The following is a 21,439-nucleotide window of genomic DNA, read 5'->3' as shown; positions in this document are numbered from 1 at the left end:
GCAATGGTGCCTTTATTCTGCTAGTATTCCTCCTTGGCGTCGCAAGCTGAATATTGAACTGAATACAGTGAAATTCCTACAAAAGTGTTTGTCCGCCACTGTTTGGTGACAGGTGCCTGGTGTTGGAAATACATGTGTAACATATCCATTCACGTGAGGAGCAAGCTGAATGTTTGGGGGGGGGGGGGGGGGGGGCGTCTTTTTGGAGGGGAATGACGTGAGGCAAGGCGTTATGGAGGAGACCATGAAAGAATGGCCACAAACCCATTCATCTCTTTTCAGTATCTGTTCCCTTCGCATCGCTCGGGTTCTCGCCGTCGCCGACTCAACACTGTTGACACTCTCAAACCCCCAACCGACGGCCGCACGTTTCACTCTGACAAAGAGAGCTTCCTCCGCCGGTCTGCCCGTGTCGGAGTGAAGCGTACAGTCCACATGAAAAGACGAGCAGTCGTTGGCTTTTGGCCTCACGTGCCGCACCAGCCAACGTGGCGCACCAACCAGCCAGCGTTCAAAAGTTTGCCGTCGTTCCAGCCATGGATGACGCCGCTGCCCAAAGCTTGCACTTAGCTGCCTGTTTAGTTTTCTTTTCATTACAACGAGCGAACAAGTCTGTATTTGATGGAACCGTTAGTTTACGTTTTTTTTTTGGTACTCATCCGGCGGAGGTTCAGAGGCAAGCTTGTAGCTTTTCTGTGAATGTAAAACTGTTCATCTGCTGTATTTCATGTGACACAATCATACGCGTTTATAGATGTTAAGATATATATATTGGGTTGTCGGGACAAGCCAGTCACATGGGAATACTGTTCAGCTCACCAGGCATTTTCATCACTTGCTTAGGCCACCGTATTTGTTTAGTGGGAAGCCAAATAGTCGCCTGCCAACAGGGCTAGAAGAAAAATGGCTACTTACAGAAGTAGTGGAACCATATGTTAGTGTACAGACTTGACTTCATTCCCTGGCAGCTCTGGCTGGTTTGGTTCCCAGACCCCTCATGCCAGTTTACCAATTTTATGGAGTTACCTTTTTTTCTTCTTTTTTTCTTTTTTTTTTTTTAATGGAACTAAGGCTGGTTGGTTACCTGCCAAAGTGGCTGATGGAGTGTCTGGCAGGTTGTCATTTTCCACACTGCTAGATTGATGGGCACACTGGAGGCGAAGAGTCGCTCGATTCTCATATATCGGTTATTGTTTGTGCTGACCCAGGCTCGGCATTAGGAGGGGAAGGTTTACATCAAACCCAAAGAAGCTGAGATGCCCCTTTTTAACCTGTAGACTAGAGGGGCCAAAGTGTCAGGAACCAACTGAGGATCACTAGCAGAATGGACACACCCTATGAAGTAGAGCGACCGTTTCTGACACCAGATCGCAACAAGCATGCTTAGCATAGTGACCTGCTGGAAGCAAGCTTTGCGAGGCACCTCTTCTAGCGCCCCAGTTTGAACCAAACGTTGGCCATCGCACAGTGAATGAACAGGTGCTGGACAAGAGAGCCGTCAGTGTGGGAACTGGCCGGCCGTGTGTCAGTGAGTTATCAGCCAGTCAGCAACCGCGGGCTTGCGGTGAAAGTGCCGCGTCAATTCTTACTCTCCGAACTTTGGCTGGCAGGCGGAGGTTTCTCCCGATGAGAGCAGATACATGCTCGGTAACGAACAAACTAGGTTTTACTGCAAACGGGAGGAGATGATGATGTTTAAAAAAAAAAAGAAAGAAAAATCTTCATTTCCACTCCCTTTTTAACCGTCACACACACACACTCAGCCACGTGTGTTTTTTTTTAGGCTGTATTATTTCTAGCTTGCACTGGCCGGGCAACACTCAAGACACGGCGGTGCTGCACATTTCGAGTATTCCCTGGTTCACCTTGCTTGCGGTCCGTCCTATGTTTAACCTGCGTTTTTTTTTTAATATTTCTCATGACTAAAACGGGAGAGCGCTTTTGAATTCAGCACGAATAACATGACCGCCTCTCTGCTGTTTTCTCTGCTGCGTTTAAAAAAAAAAAAAAATTGAATGTGTTGAATGTAGCCCGGCTGTGCTTATTTCTACGTATACTGTACTAAAGTTAGAATAGTAGCTTCCTCTGTTAGCAGACCCAGGTTAGCTAGCTTCAGATCCCCTTTCTCTGGACTGCTTTGAAAACTCTCCTGCAGCACAAGGCCACCCAAAAGCAGAGAACTCACCTTTTGAAAATATATATTTTTTTGCTCATTTTCATCAGGCATTGTCTTTGTACTTCACTGCCTCATGTCACAACCCTTGAAACAGCAGCTATTTTTTTTAAATGTTTGCCTTTTTGTTACAGAATGATCCCCCTTTTTTTTTCTTTTTTCTTTTTTTTTTTAAATAGGGCCCTAACCCTCTGTGACATGTTAACGGGGGACGCGCACAAACTCAGAAGCCGCAAACTGTCGAGTGACCGCAGATTGTGTACTTCACACAACAAGGCCAGGCGGTGAAATGGAAAGATGCTCATTGCACACTGTGACCATCTCTGTGACGTTTTTGTCTTCTTTGAGAGGCTGAAATGTTGGTTAATGTTTGGGATTTTTTTGGTACAGCTGTAAATGGGAGTTTCTAGTGTTTGAGGTGACTGTAAAATAGCCGTACCGATGCCATTACTGTATGTTAGTATCTGTATGCTGGGTCCTTTTCTTCTTGTCTGTTTTCAATTAAATATATTCTGTAAAGCTCCTAGACATTATTCATTTTTATTAGAACTTCTTTCGGACTTCACCATGTACATGTACAGTATTATGAGTAAAACGTCCTGCACGCCGACTGCCTTCTGTTATACCTCACCATTGACAGGAAGGGATTGAGTTCGCTGCACCTGGGTCTGTTAGTTAGCTTTTCTATCTCGTCTCTGAAACCTTCCTCTGTATTACGCGAATTAGCTTGTGTTGTCCTGTTGCATGTTTATTGGTTTCCCTTGCGATGTCACTGTCATGGCTGATCTACTTTTAATTGTCTGTTTTGGACAATAAAGGTTTTTGGTTTTTTTCGTTTTCGTAGCTATTTGTACTTTGGTGTCTCCAATTAGTCCTTTTCTTATTTTAATGGCACACTGCAAGAAACGTGGCACTACCACAGTTATGTGAGCATTTGGGAAGTTGTGTGGCACTGTGCTGCCCAGAAGGTCCTTTTGTGTCAGTACAAATTTACCAAAATGCATTTTCATATCAAGTATACATTGAGAACTCCCCATTATTATTGTTCCCTGATATTAGTCTTGAACGTGACCTGAATGTATAGAAGCCAAACTTCAAACACCAAGTGTTCTCCATTACAAGTAAAAGTCCTGGTCATCAATCAGTGTGCAAGCAGCATTTTACTCTTGCAGCTGATCAAGGGGTAACTCTTAAAAAAAAAATTTTTAAAAAATGGTTCTACTACACAAATTTATATTCGTTTTTGGTTTTTTTGGACTTTGTTATGCGAAATATTTAATAGGTTGACCTCTTTGGGCCTCGGCCAGTTATTTAAATGAAACCATGTGAGAAGTTCAGAGGGGAAATGTCCTTTTGGTGGAGCTGCTAACAATTCATAGACAATCTGAAATGTGACAAGAGGCCTCAACTAGACCCCTAGACACGGGGGTCACGAGCCAAGAAGGTAGAGAGCCATTCATTTAAGATTTAACAATTTCTTTTTTTTAATGTAAAATCTCAAGCCAAGTAAGTATAGCTCACATAAATGTAGGAGTAAAAAGGACTATTTGCCTTTGAAATGTAGTGGAGTACTCAAGTGCCCATGTCTGAATTGTACCTAAGTACAGTACTGGAGGAAATATACTTGGTTACTTTCCACCACTGCATTTTCCTTATTAACAGCCAACGTCTGACTCCGCTGTTCTGACCGTGTAGACACCATAGAGGCAACTCAGCGACTCCAAAGAAATGTTTTTTATTTGTGTTTTTCCATAGTACAGAGAAGGCAAGGTCCCCAAGTCCTTGAATACCAGCAAGCACATTGGGCATTCACGAATGTAAACATCATCACAACAATAATAAAAGCTTGTTCCGTCAGTGGTAGTGATAGGCATGCAGGTGACTACGCGGCAAAAAAGTTCATACTTTTGACTCTTGAAATTACAAATTAAATATGTTTGTCATGTCTGAGTCCACGTGTTAGGAAAAGTAACTGCTAGCGTGTTCTTCTGGCTGTGTCCATACCTGAGAAATGACTTGGTAGTAAACAAAAACAATAGTATTGGTTTCATGGCTTTATCAAAACTTCACCTTTCGAGCAGAAGACTTTCTCAACTACAATCGAGAATACTGCAGATGTGTCGCAATGATGTAGGCTAATTGAGCATCAAGAGGTCAAACTGCTGCTATGTTTAATTCCTTGTACTAATAGTTTCATCAGAATCTCTATGGAGTTCTATGTGCACAACCACCAGAGGGTGACAAGCTAACTGCAAACAATTCACAAATCAGCCTCGAGTTTGGGGAAACGTTGGAATCCAGAATTGCCCGTCTTTAAAGTTACAAAGCTGTCATTTCTAGATGTTTCAATCAAAGGCACGTTCATATGTATTTCGGGCATTTGACATACGTTTTGACCCATCAGTGTTAAAACATTAACAGCGTAACAATGTAACTCGGTTGTTGTTTATCTTTAGCCCGTGTATTAAAGATCTGCCAAGGGTGATGAAGAGTGGTTTTGAATTTAGGTCACGGGTGGGCCTCCCCTTTAGCTACATTTGGAACACACATTCCCACCATCTTGTTTGAAATAGACAAGACTTCCACAGCTTCACAGACACAGGTGTGTTGAAAATGCATAAAAGCACAAATATATCAGTGAAAGGCACAGGTAAAAAAAAAAAAAACATTGCTATCATGCTTTCAGTTCACAAGGGGGAAAAAAAAAACAATACAGACACCACTTATGGGTCAAAGAGTCCTTAAAAATGAGTATATTCTGCTTTCTACTCCTCCTTTACTTAAGGCCACTACATGGGGGGGAGGGGGGCTGATTTTCTTAAATCAGCAATCCAACAGCCATACCAGTTTTCTGCAGTGAGTGGCCAGGTGTGCATAGGTGTCAAAATGGAGGGAGCTCCAGGCTCCCCGTCCACCAAGTTTTTCACATTCTTATGTCCATCACTTTCCGTGTTCGCCGCTCAATCACACGGATGGCCGTGATGCCTCCCACCTTGTTCTTAAAGACCATATATATCCACCTTAAAGCACAATGCTGGTGTTATTTTACCTGTTTGCTCTTATTATTATTATTATTATTATGAACATATCCTCTGAGACCAAAAGCAACAATGCATATATCCTACTAACAAGCGTTACTAACAGTACATGTGATATTTCAAGAGGTTCAGCAAAGTAGCCAAGGTGGCAAATTTATTGTCTTGCTAGAATTGGAAAGGGTTCTGCTGGAGAGGGTATGTCTTGGTGAATAGCATGGTTCGTTTTGGCGGCGGTCTGGACGGTGGTTACTGCACCATCTGGGACCTGAACATACCTAGGTTTGATCCCCATGACCCCTAAGTCTTTAGCCTGCAGAAGTGTCTTTGAGTGAGCGAGATGTTGCACCCCTTCCAGCTCAAGGGGGCATGATCACAACTTTTCCCTTCCTGTGTACCAGCAACCCTTTCTTGGTGGCTCAGAGTCATTAGCCGTGTTTCCATGAACCGATTTTTAACGCTCATTTTGAAGTATCGCATTGGAAACGTAAGAATTCGCTAAAACTCAAAAATACACTTACGAGCCTTCACATTTCTTTTTCTTTTTTTTTGCGACATTTCAAATGTTTGCTTGACAATTGAATGGAAACACAGCTACAGTAGTGTCTGCAATTTTTTGGGCTGCCAGCCAGGATCCAGCCTGCTGTCAGCCTGTTGGCTAGTTCAACTCAAATGTTTTCAAGTCTCTGAGGCGCTGATGTAAGAGAAAGCAGGGGTGTGCATAGGCACTGAAGCAGCATTTTAAAACGCTGGTCCCAGGTCATCTATCATCTGTTGTTTTGATTCCACTATGTAGTAGCCTGGATTTGCCTCAGAGTTGTCCTTTTCCAGTGTAGAAAATGAACAACGCGTCCTGGAGTAAAGGTTTCTTGTCACCATGAACATCATCATGATCACCTCCTCTTTCGAAACTCTTTCTTTTGTCTTGATTTCCTCGGTCCATCCAGCCATCCACCGTCTTTAAATAAACACATCACTGTCAAGGATATCTGTTGCGGTGTTTGAGGATTTCATGGTACCCTTTAGTACCTTCCACTGACACCAAATAAAGAATTCCTGTGTTCATTCAGCAGCTTATCAGTATTTCCAGCTTTTTTTGTGGTTTTGATCAAACTCCTGTTAAGGAATCTCTTTACTCTCCCTACATTTTCGAATGGCTTGTCCTCCTCACTTCTTCTTATCCCTCTGTTTCTTGCTGGTTTTTGTCAGTGGCAGCGCTGCCCCTTGTTCATGTGAAGCCACCGTGACACTACCGTCGGGCTCAAAATGAAGCAGGTACTCCATAGCATCCAGCGGCCTCCCCTCCTCATCTCTCAGCCTGGAAAAGACTTCCTGGTACAACATGCCCAATTGCCGCTTCATTTCTGACAGATTCCTCAGGGCCTCCTGTTTCTCTCGGAGCAGCCGCGAACGGTAGCGCCTCAAACCGGACACATCGTCCTTCAGTCCCAGCAGCATGTCCACTTTCCTCGCCCTGCAGTTCTGGGCAGCTATCTTGTTCTTACCGCGACGTCGTATGTCCCTGACGAGAGTAAGCTGCTCTCCGTTGAGTTGGTAATTGGCCAGTAGGTCATTGAACTCCTCCACTGGCAGATTAACAATCAGCTCATTGGAGAAAGGGACTTTAAGGGCTCGTGCACGACGTTCATCCCGGCTCCACATTTTGGTCTCGGAGATGTGTCTAGAAGAGGAACAGTGGTAAGGCTTGGCTTTATCATGTCGCAGGGAGGATTTGGTGTGTTTGGTGGGCATCTTGGCCAGTGATGGAGAGGAGGCGGATTTCCAGGGCTGGTTGTACGTGTGATCGTGGCCGATTTGCTCCAGCCAAGGAAAGCCATTAAACAGCTTGTGATCCCCATGACTGGAAGGAAAGGCTTTCTCAACATCTTCAGGATACCCTCCTCCTACTGCCCCCATCTCCTCCTCTTCCAGCTCCTCCTGCTTTATGGTCACCTCCACTTCCATATCTGAACCAACTAACCCTTCCTCAGCGTCTTCGTCCGCATCTTCAGAGAAGGGACTTCCCACAGTCGACACATAAGATGAAGAGGAGGAGGAAGAGGAATAAGTGGAGGCCTCTGAAGCACATGGAGAAGTAGGGCTGTGGCTGAAGTCGAGAGAAAGACCAGAATCGGAATCTGCTTCATTCTCGCCATCTAGATGAAAGGAACAAGGAAAGTTCAAGGTAAGTTCTACAGTTTTATGTAGTAAGTACTTGAATTTAGCAAGTTGCTCTTGAAATAAAGGTACATAGTTCCACATTTTTCTATAGAAGAAGGTGTATTACCTCCCCATTTATTTACCTTGCTGATGTATTTTTGGTTGACCCTGATCTTCTGTGACCGCCAAGCTAGAGTCTGAGTGGTCAACATCTCTGCCAGTGTCCTGTTGGGCTGTTCTGCAGTCAAGGTAGCCCTCCTCTTGCAGCCTGGCTGCCATCTCAGGACTGAATCCTCCCTCCAGAGCCAGGTCCAACAATCTAATCTCATCCAAGATGGCATCATCCTCTAAGAGGTCACTAAGTGGGCTTGGGAGACCATCTTCATCATTGACGTCCTCCTCCTCGTCAACCAGAAAGGCACTGGAGGGAGATGTCAGATGGTCTTGGGTCATACCATTCCCCTCTGGAGATTGGGTGAAACTGGGAGGTGTCAAATCACGTGAATGAAAGTTAACATCAGAGCTAGGAAGGTTTCCAGGGTAGGGAGCATATTGTGAATGCGGACTGCCCTCCATGGTGTCCACAAGATCCTGTGTAAGCAAATTTATGTTGAAGGCACTCAAGTTATCTTCTGCATTTAGTCCCAGACAGAAGTCTTTTGAAGGATCTTCTGCAAGCAGATCCATGTGGTCTGGAGGACTGTGCAAGGGATTCACATTAGAGTTTTTCAAAGTGTCCCTCATGTTCAAGAATAAACTGTGGTCATCCAACTCTGCACTGGGGATGAGTGGAAGCTGGGCTGGCTCTAGCTCCGACTGTCTTGAAAGCCCCAACAAACCTAGAGACAAAGATTGGGCATTTTTGCAAAATGTTAAGAATTGTAGGGCATGTGAAAAAGTTATGTACTTATGATGATTTTGACTTTATTTAAAGGTTGTCAGGGAAGTCATTAGAACTATTTAAATCCTCAAAAGAACATGTAGCCCTTCAACTGAAGAGGGATCAACATGAATATACAACATTTGGGAAACTTTTTGAGGAGCTTCTCAAGACATATTCTCTCAATAAGGTCCAACTTGCTTCTATCCGAAGCTTGGAATTACCATGCTGCAAGGGAGTTTCCATTGGAAGGACCTCCTGATCAGCCTCTGTTACATCGTTGTCATGGTTGTTACAGTTTTGCTGTAGAGCTTCAGACCTGACACCCTGAAGGGTACCAGTTGCTCTTGAATTCCGGGTGTCATCAAATGAAGCCATCATGTCAACACCTGTGTTCTGGAGAGGAAGGATGAAAAATGTCTCAATTTATTGAATCGTGGCTTACTCATATCATGATTCCCTCCTTTTCTATTTTGCCAAATGTAATTCCATCTACTTTCATTCCCCAATCACCTCAGGCTCCATGATAGCCAACAAGTCCTGCCAGTGGAGCTCCAGGTCCAAGGAAGGGTTTCCGGCTGAGATGATGGGGGGCAGCAGGGGCTCCCTGTCTGTGGGCTGATGCTCCAGGTCTCCCCCTCCACCGCCAACATCACGTAACTGAGGGAACAGAAAGCAGGAAAAACTGCTGAGTACTGCTCAAGGTCAAGAAGGACACGGACTGAAGAGAAAAGAAGAGGCTGTACCTGTTGTTCTTGTGTGAAAGGAAAGGTTTCCTCCAACAGCCTCAAACACTCCTGGAGGGAGGAAGAAGTCTGAAAACAGAGAGGGAGAGAGGTTTGACGTTTGCCAACACCAGTTCTGACCAGCTGGTTGACGGTCCCAGCAGTGGTGAGCCGTCAGGGCCAGCAAGGCCTTCTCTGCTGGCCTAAACATCATCAGAACATAAATTTCATTTTAATATTTTTTTTCATAAATATGTATTAAATTATTCCTCATAGTCTTTTCTCTTCATTTCATAGCTTTCCTCTTGGTTGCGCTGCTTCCAGCATTGTATATTTATGTTAGAGCTTTCATCCAATCATATTTCAGCTATCATGTGTTGCCAGGCTCCAAGAAATCTTCCCGAGGCCTTCAGAATTAACAGTGGGGGCGCCTGTACACTTAAATGAACTGAAACAGACAGATTGTGATAACCAATCAGATTTCGAGTTGGCGACATCAGGGCCAGCTAGCAGGTATCACGTTGAACGTGACACGTTCACGTTCTCTGATTGGATACGCACTAGTGAGAGGCAGCGCTATTAGAGTGCAGTTAACCAAATGGAAGCTGGTGTCCCGTTAGCGACTCGAACAAGCTAAAACTACTTAATTCGCGTTAATTTCTTTTTTTTCAACCCACAATGGCTGAAGGAGGAGAAGAAAACTGCTTTGCGGGTGCGACAATGTGCTGTTTAGTGGACTTAAAGCTTTGTAGACTGATTGCCTTTTATTTTTAAGTTGTGACAGTATCCAAGCGAACATATAACTTTTACTTTACTAATCTTAATTGTTAATACGGGTGTATTGATTTTAAATGCTCCGGAAATAAAGTAGTTGTACTCGACTATGTTTGTTTCTGTATAAATGTATGTGTCATAATGATGGTATTAAGAGGTGGATTCATTCAGTGTAGGACATCACTGAAGGCCTAGGTGTGAAATGCACGGCTCGCCACTGGGTCCCAGCAATATCCATGTGTATTTTTTATTAGCCGTGCTGGCAGTATGGCTCTAGGGAAGGCCATGTGAGCCAGTTGGTTGATCCACCACTTTGGTCCTGACATAAAAGTAATCTGCCTTGAATAACACTCTCTGTCCACTTTGTTCTCCCTCATTCAAAAAATCCAGAGTCAATGAATATGCAGATGTGTTGGAGAGAAGAGAAGGCTTCAAGTTTCCACATTTCATTTCAGGTGAGCACAGAGTGTCGTTGCCCGTTCAGCTGGATATGTAGATACGTAGAATGAAACTTGGACATATTTACATCTTAGCGTGAATGATTGATAACAGCAACAGACGGGGTGGGTGAATGAGGAGTTCTTGTGAAATAACATCTCTGCGGCCCGGTAGCCAACACTGCGGGCTGACATGGCCCGGCCATTGAGAATCACTGCTCTATGCAATGTCCCTTTACCAAGCAGCAGTTTCAGTCTGACCCACATGTGTCGCAATGAGAGTGACACTTCTAAGAATACACACATTCATTCAGTCATTCCGTGCGCCTCTTTGTCTGTCTCTCTCATCCGTGGAGTGTCTTTTGGTTTCGCTCTAAGAAAGGTCTGTCTAGTCTTTTCCGTCTTTACTGGATCCTCTGACCTGCAGTGCTACGTGAGACAGGCAAGCTATTTGTCCACACTTTGTGTCATATTTTTATCTTTCATTTGCCACGCACACATATCTGTGCATGTTACGTGTCAGAAGGCGTACTCTGGGCGTAACCGGCACCCTGGGGTGCAGCTGCTGACGGGTGTCACGCGCGCTTTCCTGTTCTGCCTAGCTGGCAGTTGTCCAGCGTTTAAAGAGGAAGCATCCAGCTCTGATTCCAAGCACAATAGATGCTCTCCTGCTGTCTACAGCAGGTTAGAACTATTCAGGATAATAAGATAATAATAATCACAAAGCGACAGCATTGATGTTCACGAACATCTTCCTGTTGACATTTTTTGGGGGGTAATAATAATAATAATAATGCAAGATGCATTCACTTTGTCAATCTACATGGCAAGAAATTAAAGTTGTATGCTCCCTTCACGCTACACCCACAGAGCATATATACAGATGTCAAAGTGAGAATAGAATAAAAGTAAAAACAATATAGATTAGTTACTTAAATGATTATTATTGTACGCAACCCAGCCTTAACCAAATTAGGCTAAGCTTAACCATAAGCTGACTTTTTCACATAATAAACATTCTTGCTCGTGGAGGACGAACATACAGTAATAATGACACCATTTCTGTCTACAACGCTTAAGGCCTCAGTGTGCTTAAACCAACGTGCTTGTCAGATCGGCTTAAGAGTCTCTGATTGTCACAGATTTTGTACGGATCAAACAAATGTGTTAATAAGTGAGCTTCAGAGGTGGTGGTTGGAGGATTTCTCGTACCTTTGGCCAGAGCAAGCTGTGTTTCCAGTCTTTATGCTAAGCTAACGGCTGCTAGCTCCGTCTACATACTTACCATTCACAGATGATTTTCCAAAATGATGCTTTGTGAGATTTTGTTGATTTAAAGACTAGTCAATAGACTAGTACAAGGCTATAGCCACACTAGCAGCCCTGCGAGACTGTCATACTCTCTACAAACTGTACCAAATTTAAAGCTAATCGTCCAGTAGTTCTGTAATAGCTTTAAAAGCGTTAGCCCAATAGATCAACATCATGCTGTTGGGGTGACTCAAATTATTAAATTCAAATAATCAGTGTGTCTTCCCGAATTGTATTATCCTCAGAGGAGAAAACACATGAAATACAGTAGCATGTCATCACAGTGAAGTGACAACAAATCTGATTCCAGGTCTTACCTGGTCTATTTCATTCTGAGTTATCTCTATGCTGTTAGCACGTCCGTAGGAACTTCCTGGTCTTCCTCCCTCTGTTCTCCTGTAACGCCTATGCATTCTGGCCAGGTCTTCCTCGTCCTCCTCCTCTTCCTCCACTCTCTCCAGAGCGCCACTTTGATTAAGTACATAGTGCGTTCCTTCCTGGTAGCGGAGACAAAAATGAAGAATGGTCTAGTCAGAGCAGCCACTGCGCCACAGGGTCTCGAAATACTGTCCAAAGCACCTTAACACATCACGTTGAGTCCTGTACAGTCTTTATAAACTGGTACCACTTCCTGGAGTCTCTTCATGCAAAGCTAAGGCCTCATGGGACATGTGTTGGAATTGATTGAGACTTGATTAACACTGCACCCCTGATCTTAAACACTTGGAAATGTTGGGATTTCCCTGTAATAATTTGTTAAATACATGTATTTGGCATATGTTATTAGTTAGTAGAGCAATACAAGCAGGCACACAAGGTTACACTTTCTTATTTTGACCCCATTTGATCTTTACGGTGACCATAAGAATGGCAGAGATTTAACGGGAAGAAATGATGACGAGGTAACGTATCACCGTGCTAACCACTGGAGTAGTATAATGCTGTAGTACTGTCTTCTATTCTCCCAGCCTGCATGTACAGAATGTAAAGGCTCCTGTTTTACCCAGTGACCGACAGCCAGGCTCAGAATAGCTTTAACATTCTCCTGACCTGGCTGGGGGCTTACAGACGAACCCAGGAACCCTCAGCAGCTGGCCGGCAAGGACACGTATGTGGCTTTGAACATGTAGTCAAGCCTGGGCCCATATCCCTTACTCCACTACATGCGAGAGGTGATCGCTCATGAAGCCCTCAGGCACCACATGCTGTGTGAGAACTTGACCAAGGCACAAGTGATGGTTCATTGAACAGTCTTTGTAGCCCTTATCCATAATAACATCTCAAACACCCCCCTCAAAGTAGGCATAGAATACCTCCTGGAAACAGCACAAATGGAGGAAACCTTCTGAAGGATCACAAAAGGGAACCTTCTTCCAGGCCTCATAGGTGCCCAGTGGGCAAATGACAAGAAAGCCAATGATACAAGTACATACAGTAGGGTAAAGCACAAATATTAGACCAAATAAGGGTACGATGCAAGTCTCAAAGTGGGAGAAGAATCACAGATAAAATTGATCATTGGTCCAGTTTCTGGACTTACCCACACTGATTACATGAAAAATTTACCAGTTGACGAATGACCACCCAAACTCAACTCAAAGCCTTGATTACGCAAATTGGTCAGGTGATCATTTTCTGATGTAGATTAGGTAATAAAACACAGACTGGCCCCTGTAATATGATATATACTATATGTTTTTAATTCCAGTGAGTGATGTCTGCATCTCTACTCATAAATGACGATGCACATTGTGACCCGTCACACCTCGCCTATGGATCAAACCTGGAACCGCCTCTCTGACCAGGTGTTATAAAGGCCTGGTTCCACTGGGGTTTGACCCCAGGCCCTCCTGCGTGTAAAGCAAACATGATAACCATCATATGCGAACGGAGAATATGCACAGCTTGTAGATTTTGCGTATAGGTGCGGACCTCGTCACGCCCCTCAAGGAAGCACTAAGCTTCCTGATACTAATTCCTCCCCAAGGAGATCATAATAGGCGCAGGCTCAGGCTCAGGCGGGACTTTAGAAATGCTACATACTAAAACACTTGAGCGCGCTGTCTTCACACAACTTTCTGCATGTCTCCACCAGAACAACCTTTTTTGACCACCACCACCCCCCAACCCCCCTCAACAGTCTGGTTTCAAGGCAGGCCACTCAACTGAGACTGCCCTCCTTGCCGTAGATCAACCATCAGCAGCAGATCAACTGTCCAGAGGTCCACACAGAGGTGTGTTCTGAAATCTGCCAAAATTCAAAGGTACCATACTACTACCACTACTACTACTACTACTTCTACATGGCCAGTGTAAGAGCCAAGCTATGTGCACATTTAACGGTTTTAATGTACACCCTCTGGCCTATCAGGTAAGAGTATTGCTGTGTTAAAAGTTGTGCTCCAGTCTTAACATATTACTAGACACAGGTTTTACATAATAACCCAACTGTTAATATGTTCAGGTCCATGATTACATCCTTTCTCATTATGTCCTTTAATCTATGTCGCCGGGTGCCACTTGGCACAAGCAGGTTTTCCTGTTTTCTTCCCGCAGTGCTGCTGAATAAGGGAGCACAAGATAGCACCTCATGCATTTGTGTGCATTTGTTTACTTGCATGCCTCTGGCTCGTTGTCTGTGTGTGCGTGTGTGCGTGTGTGTGTGTGTGTGTGTGTGTGTGTGTTGATGCAGTAAACAGGAGCGATTGCAAAACCGAGGGATGTAAATGTGTGTCAGGACGCAACAGGCCAGTGATCAGGTTTCAAAACAAGCCAGTCGATCACAAGGCCAGAGGGAAGCTAGTTAAGTGTTTTGTGTGCGTGTGTGTGTGTGTGTGTATAACTGTATGTGTGTTTGTGTGTACGTGTGACATCTGATACACGGAGAGAATTCAAAAACACTGTTGTGTTCACTTTCAGTTTGATGAAAAGAGGCTGGCAGTCCGGCATGTACTTAGATCTCTATGTGCTATATTAAGTTTGTAATGTCCTGTGTGTGTGTGTGTGTGTGGCCACCATGCAGACAGATGTACTGTATGGGCGTCCAAACTTGCTGTAAAATTACTCCTGAGCGTCATCTGCAGCTCCTAACAACAAACTGAAATACTTCAGAGAGGCGTTCAGACTTTAATGAACCAGAATCTGCATTTTATCTTTCTATTTTTTTTTTTTTTTTTACAAGCAAAAGTGAAAAATGTAAATGTTTGGAAGTGTGTGTATGTGTGTCAGTGAAGGGGCTTGAGACAACTGGCTATACGCATTTGAAGATGTATGTTACCGTGATGTATGCATGTAAATACTATCAGAAAGAACATTTAAGCGACGGCGAAAGTCAAAAATGAGTAAAAACGCGTGACAGAACACCTGTTGCTGGTAAATTAATGAAGGTACTTAATCAAGGTTCATTCTGTGTGTTGGCCAAACAAGAAAAAGGCTGTTAGTAAGCTCCCTCTTCAGACATTACGACTGAAACCAAATGCAGCCATGTTTCAATGACAAAAATGTGCTTTCCCCCTTTAAAAAGACTAAAATGAACTAAATGCAACAAAACGAAGTATTGAAACATGTCAATGTATGACGTTGCTGACTTGTACCACAAGATTTCCACCGGGCCTGATTGTGATTAAATCGCCACTCCCTCACACACACACACACACACACATGGCGCGACAGGTGTGTAATTCATGGCAACGTGCCACAGAATTTAAGTTCGCAGGAGTACTTGTGTGTGTGTGTGTGTGTGTGTGTGTGTGTGTGTGTACATGTCCAGACTGGACATGCAGGCCAAAATGTGGGCTGTTTATATATAGCGCAGCCTGTTTGCTAGCGGCGGCCTCCGTGCCGCGTCTGTGTTATGGAGTCTTGTGTAAGTGATGGAACTTGTTGTATTTGGTAAATGACACTTTCTCTCTCAGTAGTTGAAAAAAAAAGAAGAAGCCTACCAACACGCTTCCGGTGTCTTTATAGCAGCTTTATGCTCCTCTCAGTGCCCTTTTCACCAAGGTCCCAAAAAAGAAAACACTGTGAGGGCGTCGAGAGTGAACCGAACCAACCAAAACAATGAGCAGCAAGATGCATAAACGCTGCATAAACGCTGAGGCTGTGGAATCTTTACTTCGGACCGCTCTGGAAAATGTCGTATTCCTGGTTCTCACACTTCCCTTGCTTGCACGAAGCTTCGAGCGTTCAGGTCACTGCATACAGCCAGCAGAAACCAGGTTGCTGAGGTAAAAGATCTGCGGCTCCCGGGCCACTTGAGCCTGTGCATGTGTGTTTATTTGAAAGGCGTGTTCTCTTCGGCAGGGCGTTTCTGCTGTATTTCAGCCGGGCCGCTTGCATTGCTTCATTTTCCCTGCTGAGGTCATCGGCGGTGTGATGTGAGGTTTTCCCGTTGACTCATCTGAACTCTGACTCACTGACATGGCAGCCTGCGCTGGTGACAGTCGAAAACAAAAGCAGCTCTCCTCTTGAAACAGTTTATGTCCATGAATCTTTGTGTTGCTACTTTGTTGAATTTTGATCTGGTCAGATTTGGTCAGTTGTCTTCTGACAGACTTTGCGAACACCTGAATTTAGTTGACATGGCAAACTTGTTAGCAGGCTAATTAGCCGCTAAACCACTATGTTCACCAGTAGTGTACAGTGTTTTACAGGGCTTTTCCACTGAAAACAGCTGCCTGCTGCTGCCAAATACAATGCAATGGAAGTGAAACTGAACCAAAACAAGTTAAGTTGCGGCAGGACAACCACAACCCTTCACGTTAAACATAGATCCACTGCACAGAATATAAAAACCATGGAATGCCTGCATGCCTGCTTTACACGCTGAAGGTCCTGGGTGGAACAATCACTTTAAGGCGATGGACAATAATTGCCCTCGAGGAACGTTTGTCCTGTGGTGAAATCTCAGAAATCTCTGACCTGACCTGAACATAATAACAACCGTTTCTGCATGAGAACAAAAACTACGTCTGCATTTTACCGTAGAACCCAGAGCAGGCTGCTGGGTAACGTGACAACTCAACCCGGTCAGAAAGCGGGACAAGAGCTTGCCGTGTGAGTACTGGCAGTTAGGCTTCGGCATTCTTTCCCAAAAAGTATGCTATTTAAATATCGAAATTAAAAGTTACTGTATTGGAAATCTGGCAGGTCGTTTCGGTCTTGGCTGAACGGTAAAGACAAATAAATCCTAAATGTTCTTAAACACGGTGTGAATGAAAGAGCCGTACCTCTTTATCCTCCTCCTCCTCCTCCTCCACGTCTTCCTGCACGGTACCAGGTCCAGCTCTGGATTCCGCCGGCGGGGAAGCTCGGTCTCTCTGTACCCCAGCGGGTGCTCTCTCCAGCGGGGAGGGCTGGTCTGGAAATCCCATGGGAAGAGGATCCGGCTCCCGCTGGACCAGCCACGTCTCCAGCTCTGCATGAGGAACCTGTGGAGAAAGGTGTGAAACCTTTCAAAACTCAACACATTTCTCTCCTTCCAAATCTACTTGGCGCTATGCCACTCTCGTGTCTCCGTGCTAAATTTGATGCTTGCATCTGTATAGTAGTTGGAGCCAGCAGCTGGTTAGCGTAACTTAGCATAAAGACTGGAAAGAGCTCACCTGGCTATGTCCAAAGGCAACTAAATCCAACTACCAGCACCTCTAAGGCTCACTAACTGGCACATTATATCTGGGTTGTTTAATCCGCATAAATCAAAGAGTAAAAACGACACTTTGTGGTTTTACGGGGGGGTTATGTTCAGGACTATTTCTTGGCCAGGAGTAGTGACTTCCTGGAGTCTCCACTGGTTGTCTAGCTCCCGGTGCAAGTAGGTGGATTTTTTTTTTTTTTTTACCTTTATTTGTACCTTTGGACAGAGGCCGGCTAGCTGTTTTCCCCCGTTTCCAGTCTTAATGCTAAGCTAAGCTAACCTGCTGCTGGCTCCAGCTTCATATTTACAGTACAGAAAATCAGCAACAGGTAAAGAACTAAAATGTTAATACTGTTTGTACCTTATAATTCTAATTCCATCTGAATGGGACCATATAGATAAAGATGGAGGCAGGCGCGTTTTCCTACCTGTAGTCTGTCCAGGGAGCGGACCCAGCCCAGCAGCCTCCGTGCTGTGAAGAACCCGTCCAGGTCCACGCTCTTGGGGTGCAGGCCGTGGCCGTCCTGCAGGCGGTTGCGGAGGTTGTGGAACTGCGTCTGGGTCAACGCCGAGGTCGGACCCAGGATCATCTCGTGCCAGGAGGGAGGCAGGTAGGGCTCCAGCCCCACGTCAACCCTCACCCCACACAGGCTGAGCAGGATGGCCATCTGGATCAGGCCCTCCGTGAAGTATTTCTTTAGGTGCAGCATGGTCTTGGGTACATCAGAAAGGGTCCAGGGCTCAGCGCAGTCACCACCACAGTGAGCGTCTCTTCGGCCGCAGAGTGCCTGGGCAAAGCCCCTAGAAGAATCTGTCAGGCACCGATGACCTCCCACGTGAAAGGAGAGGGGCTAAAAGAAAAACACAAATCCCCCTTCTTCTGGGTCCTACAACAACTACAACTTCGCTCTGGTAGGGAAGTCTTAATAACTGTTGTAGCTGCTCAGTGTCCAAGTGTAAAAGAGATCATCAACAAACTTTGCCGTTCTTAAAGGCTCATCCAAAAGCTGTTGCTTCTTCCTGTGAATCAAAAGAACAGCTTACTTCAGATCAGAGGACTGACTGCGCAGGCCAGATACTTTCCTCTTAGGGCTGGTAACTGCCAACTAACTACAGCACAATAACACGGACACCACTGTGTTACCGATAACAATAACTGGCACTGCGGTCAGAAACTAATCTCCCATTGTCAGCGCGGCCCCACCTGCGGACAGTAGCAGCAGTTGAGAGGTGCGACGCTTTGTGTGAGGAGATAAGGCAGCCGGGGAGCCCAGGCGTGGGCCGAGCCGGGCAACTTCGACCTACTTCCAGGAAGGGTTTGGTAACCACCTGCCCTGCCCCAGCCACATGATGTAATTGTCAGCGTTTGCCTGCCTGCCTGCCTGCCTCCTCCCTCCTGCCAGACGCTGGGGGGTTTTTACTTTTCATGCTGTGGTAACCTGTTTGGAGAAGGAAGCTGCAGTGGAACAGCTGACTGCAACTGGAGTTTGAGAAACTTTCCCGGCGGCGGCGCAGGGATGGAAATGACTGACAATACAGAATGCTCACATTTAAGTCTCCGGTGTCTTCTAGGTCTAGAGGACATCAGGGTCTTAGTACTGCTACGTGCTATGGCCACGCCCCTTCTTTAGCGTTGGGGCTCGTGTGTATACCAACGTTATCATGACCACTGATGGCTGTGTGATTCAGCGGGTCACGCGCCGTTCTCTGCCAGCGAGAGCGCGAGCGCGGAGGAAGTGCCGAACGGCCGGAGCAACAGGTGACACGGTGCTTGCGTCAGTCGCTGATACCGGGCGGGCGGCTGACGGGGGACGCTGCCGACACGTCACGCAGCCGCTTTGACAGAATGATAATAATAATAATAATAATAATAATAATAATAATACTAATATTAACAGCATGCACCGAAAACACTGCCACACTACTGACTGTATCCCACGGAGTCACTGTAGACTCGCATTATATATATATACATATATATATATATATATGTATATATATGTATATGTATATATGATATGAGGAGTATATATGAGGATGTGTCTTACCGTGGTCGGCGTTTCACTTCTGACAGTCACGCTGTCCCGCGGCTTCAGTTGCAGTTCTGGGCTGACCGGGAGGGAGGGTGGGACCCCCTCCTTTTAAAGGGACACCCTCCGTCAGATGACGTGGAATAACTCCTCCCTGGGAGAGAAAAAAAAAACAACCCAAAAAAAACCAACAACATCTGTGTACGTGTTGTGTTTTCGTGCGTGTCGAGTCTGGTGTGTGTGTGTGTGTGTGTGTGTGAGACGGGGGGGGGGGGGGGGTGGGGGCAACTAGGAGTTGTTGTTGAACTAGGAGAGAAATAATGCAAATTATTAAAAGATTTGTGTGTGTGTGTGTGTGTGTGACTTACTAAGAGAGGGAGAGCACCACCCGCTGTTTAAGTAGTACACCCTGCAGTGTGTTCAAACTGTCACCCATACACATGCACTTGAAGGCCCAGAAAAAGCTGGTAAATGGACCTCTGAGCTTAGATTAGTTTGTTACGCCACAATATTAACTCGCATCTTCATGAATACTTGATGACGGACCCAACAACGTAAGCAGGACGAGCTGCCGTGGTCGGAGAAGAGCTGAACCTCAGGTCTGTCCGGCCTTCTTAGTTCCGACAGACGGAGCCCAGTGGACAGCCTTTTTTTTTTTTTTTTTGTCCATTTCAACCAGTGATGTAGAGTTCGTCTGTCCATCCACCATCGCTGTTCATGTTGAAATACATGATGATCCACACCAATGTTGCCCCAGTTTGTACATGAGAGGCATAAACTGGGGCAACATTCGAGTCACAGCGCTGGCGATCTTTGAAATTACCCAGAAGGTCAAAGGTTACTAACTATCTGAAGGGAAAAAAAACCAAAAAACATTCCGTCTACTATACGACTTTTTTTTAAAACCTCTTTCCTAATCCGGGTAGCTGGAAAAGAAATGTCGTCGCTCTTTTTCGTGAATCACAAGCAAAATATTAACTATTGATTTGGAAAATAACATATAGACAACTGATAAAATGCATTTTTAAAAATTTTGGTTCACGCTGCTGCTCGGCTAATAAGCTATCTTAGCTTTAGCAGGAGTTTAGCTGGGCTTTGTCTCCATTATGATTGAATTTAGCCACTGCCTCATTCTGTTATGTGGAATGACGAACTGAATTTCCAAGAGGTCCATTAACTTCTTTAGTTTTCATTATTTACAGATAATGGTTAAGGAAAAACATCAAGAAATGAATCTTGTTTTAGCGTTAGCCAAGGCTAGCCGTGGGTATCTGACCTGCTGGCTTTCACTTGATGCCTGGTTGGCTGTTTTAGTGTGACAGAGAGTTACATGCTGTTTTCACAGAATTGATATATACTTTCACATGGCAATGCTTCAAAAGGCAAGAGCTTGATCTGAACCCTCAGTTTGAGTAAATGTGTGGTTCCTGCGCTTTGCCGTTAGCTAGCTGCTAGCTTGATAGATAGATAGTCCGTACACACCGCAGTACAACATTCTTTTTTTTATTTAGAAAAAAAATTTTTACTTTTGGCAAAACACTCAAAGACATGGAGAGTCATCACTTGTAAAACGTGTTAAATGTCGTGCAGACATGTTCTCCTCTCAGTTTACATTCAGCGGATGCTTACGAGTTACAAAGTACACAAAAAAAGCTTTTCCCTGTGCTCAGATTTAAGTGTTTTTCCTGACTTGTCTTTAGTGATGCAGGGCCAAGGCAAACCACTAATAGGTGGCAGGCTGCTTTTAATAAATGCTTTGGGCAGAAAAGACTACGTTACGGTGGAAGCAACCTTCTCGCAGCCAGTTTCACAAACTGGGATTAAACAGCGGTCAGGAAGACTCTGTCTGAGAAACCATCCAAGGAATGGAAATAACACAGAAGGAAACCCAGTTTCTTGAATATGGGGTGCAGAGGTAGGTTACCACATGCAGATGTTTCCCATGTCTTTACGTTAGGTTTAAACAAAGAAAGGCAATGCACAGTCCCCATGGCAGGCTGCTAGTATACAATGAAATACCTTCACTCAGCTTCTCTTGTACAAAATGATTTGCTTTAAAACTGCTGAAAACCCCGTCCTTCATAGTAGTGTTTTCTAAAAAATTCCTCAGCTCATAAGAACAACACAAAAAACATCTGTCCTACATTAGGCCTACATTAGAGGGAACCAATCATGTACTGTCTATTACAAGGCTGGAAAGTGGTCTAGTGTGTTGAGGTTTATGAAATGGAAGCGAGGATTTAAATCCCATTTTTATTACTGGCTTAGTTGGTGATTGT

At 44.8% G+C, this 21,439-nt stretch overlaps 2 protein-coding genes across 2 annotated transcripts in view; both read right to left on the bottom strand.

The window, feature by feature from the left end:
• The window catches only part of LOC139299860 (NACHT, LRR and PYD domains-containing protein 3-like), a 137,996-nt gene that overhangs the window by 26,470 nt on the left and 90,087 nt on the right, over positions 1–21,439 (bottom strand). The gene's annotated exons all lie outside the window — the stretch shown is intronic.
• On the bottom strand, positions 6,376–17,840 carry nfe2l1a (nfe2 like bZIP transcription factor 1a). The gene is made up of 8 exons (XM_070922521.1): positions 17,559–17,840; positions 16,724–16,924; positions 11,813–11,992; positions 8,995–9,063; positions 8,762–8,908; positions 8,473–8,644; positions 7,512–8,207; positions 6,376–7,364 (listed from the first exon to the last, which is right to left on the bottom strand). The coding sequence occupies exons 1-8, from the start codon at positions 17,838–17,840 to the stop codon at positions 6,376–6,378; spliced, it is 2,736 nt and encodes a 911-aa protein (XP_070778622.1).

Source organism: Enoplosus armatus, chromosome 17 (assembly GCF_043641665.1).
Source record: "Enoplosus armatus isolate fEnoArm2 chromosome 17, fEnoArm2.hap1, whole genome shotgun sequence".
Classification (NCBI taxonomy): Eukaryota; Metazoa; Chordata; class Actinopteri; order Centrarchiformes; family Enoplosidae; genus Enoplosus; species Enoplosus armatus.
Note: the sequence above shows the minus strand (reverse complement) of the source record. Positions and strands in the feature narration are given on the sequence as shown.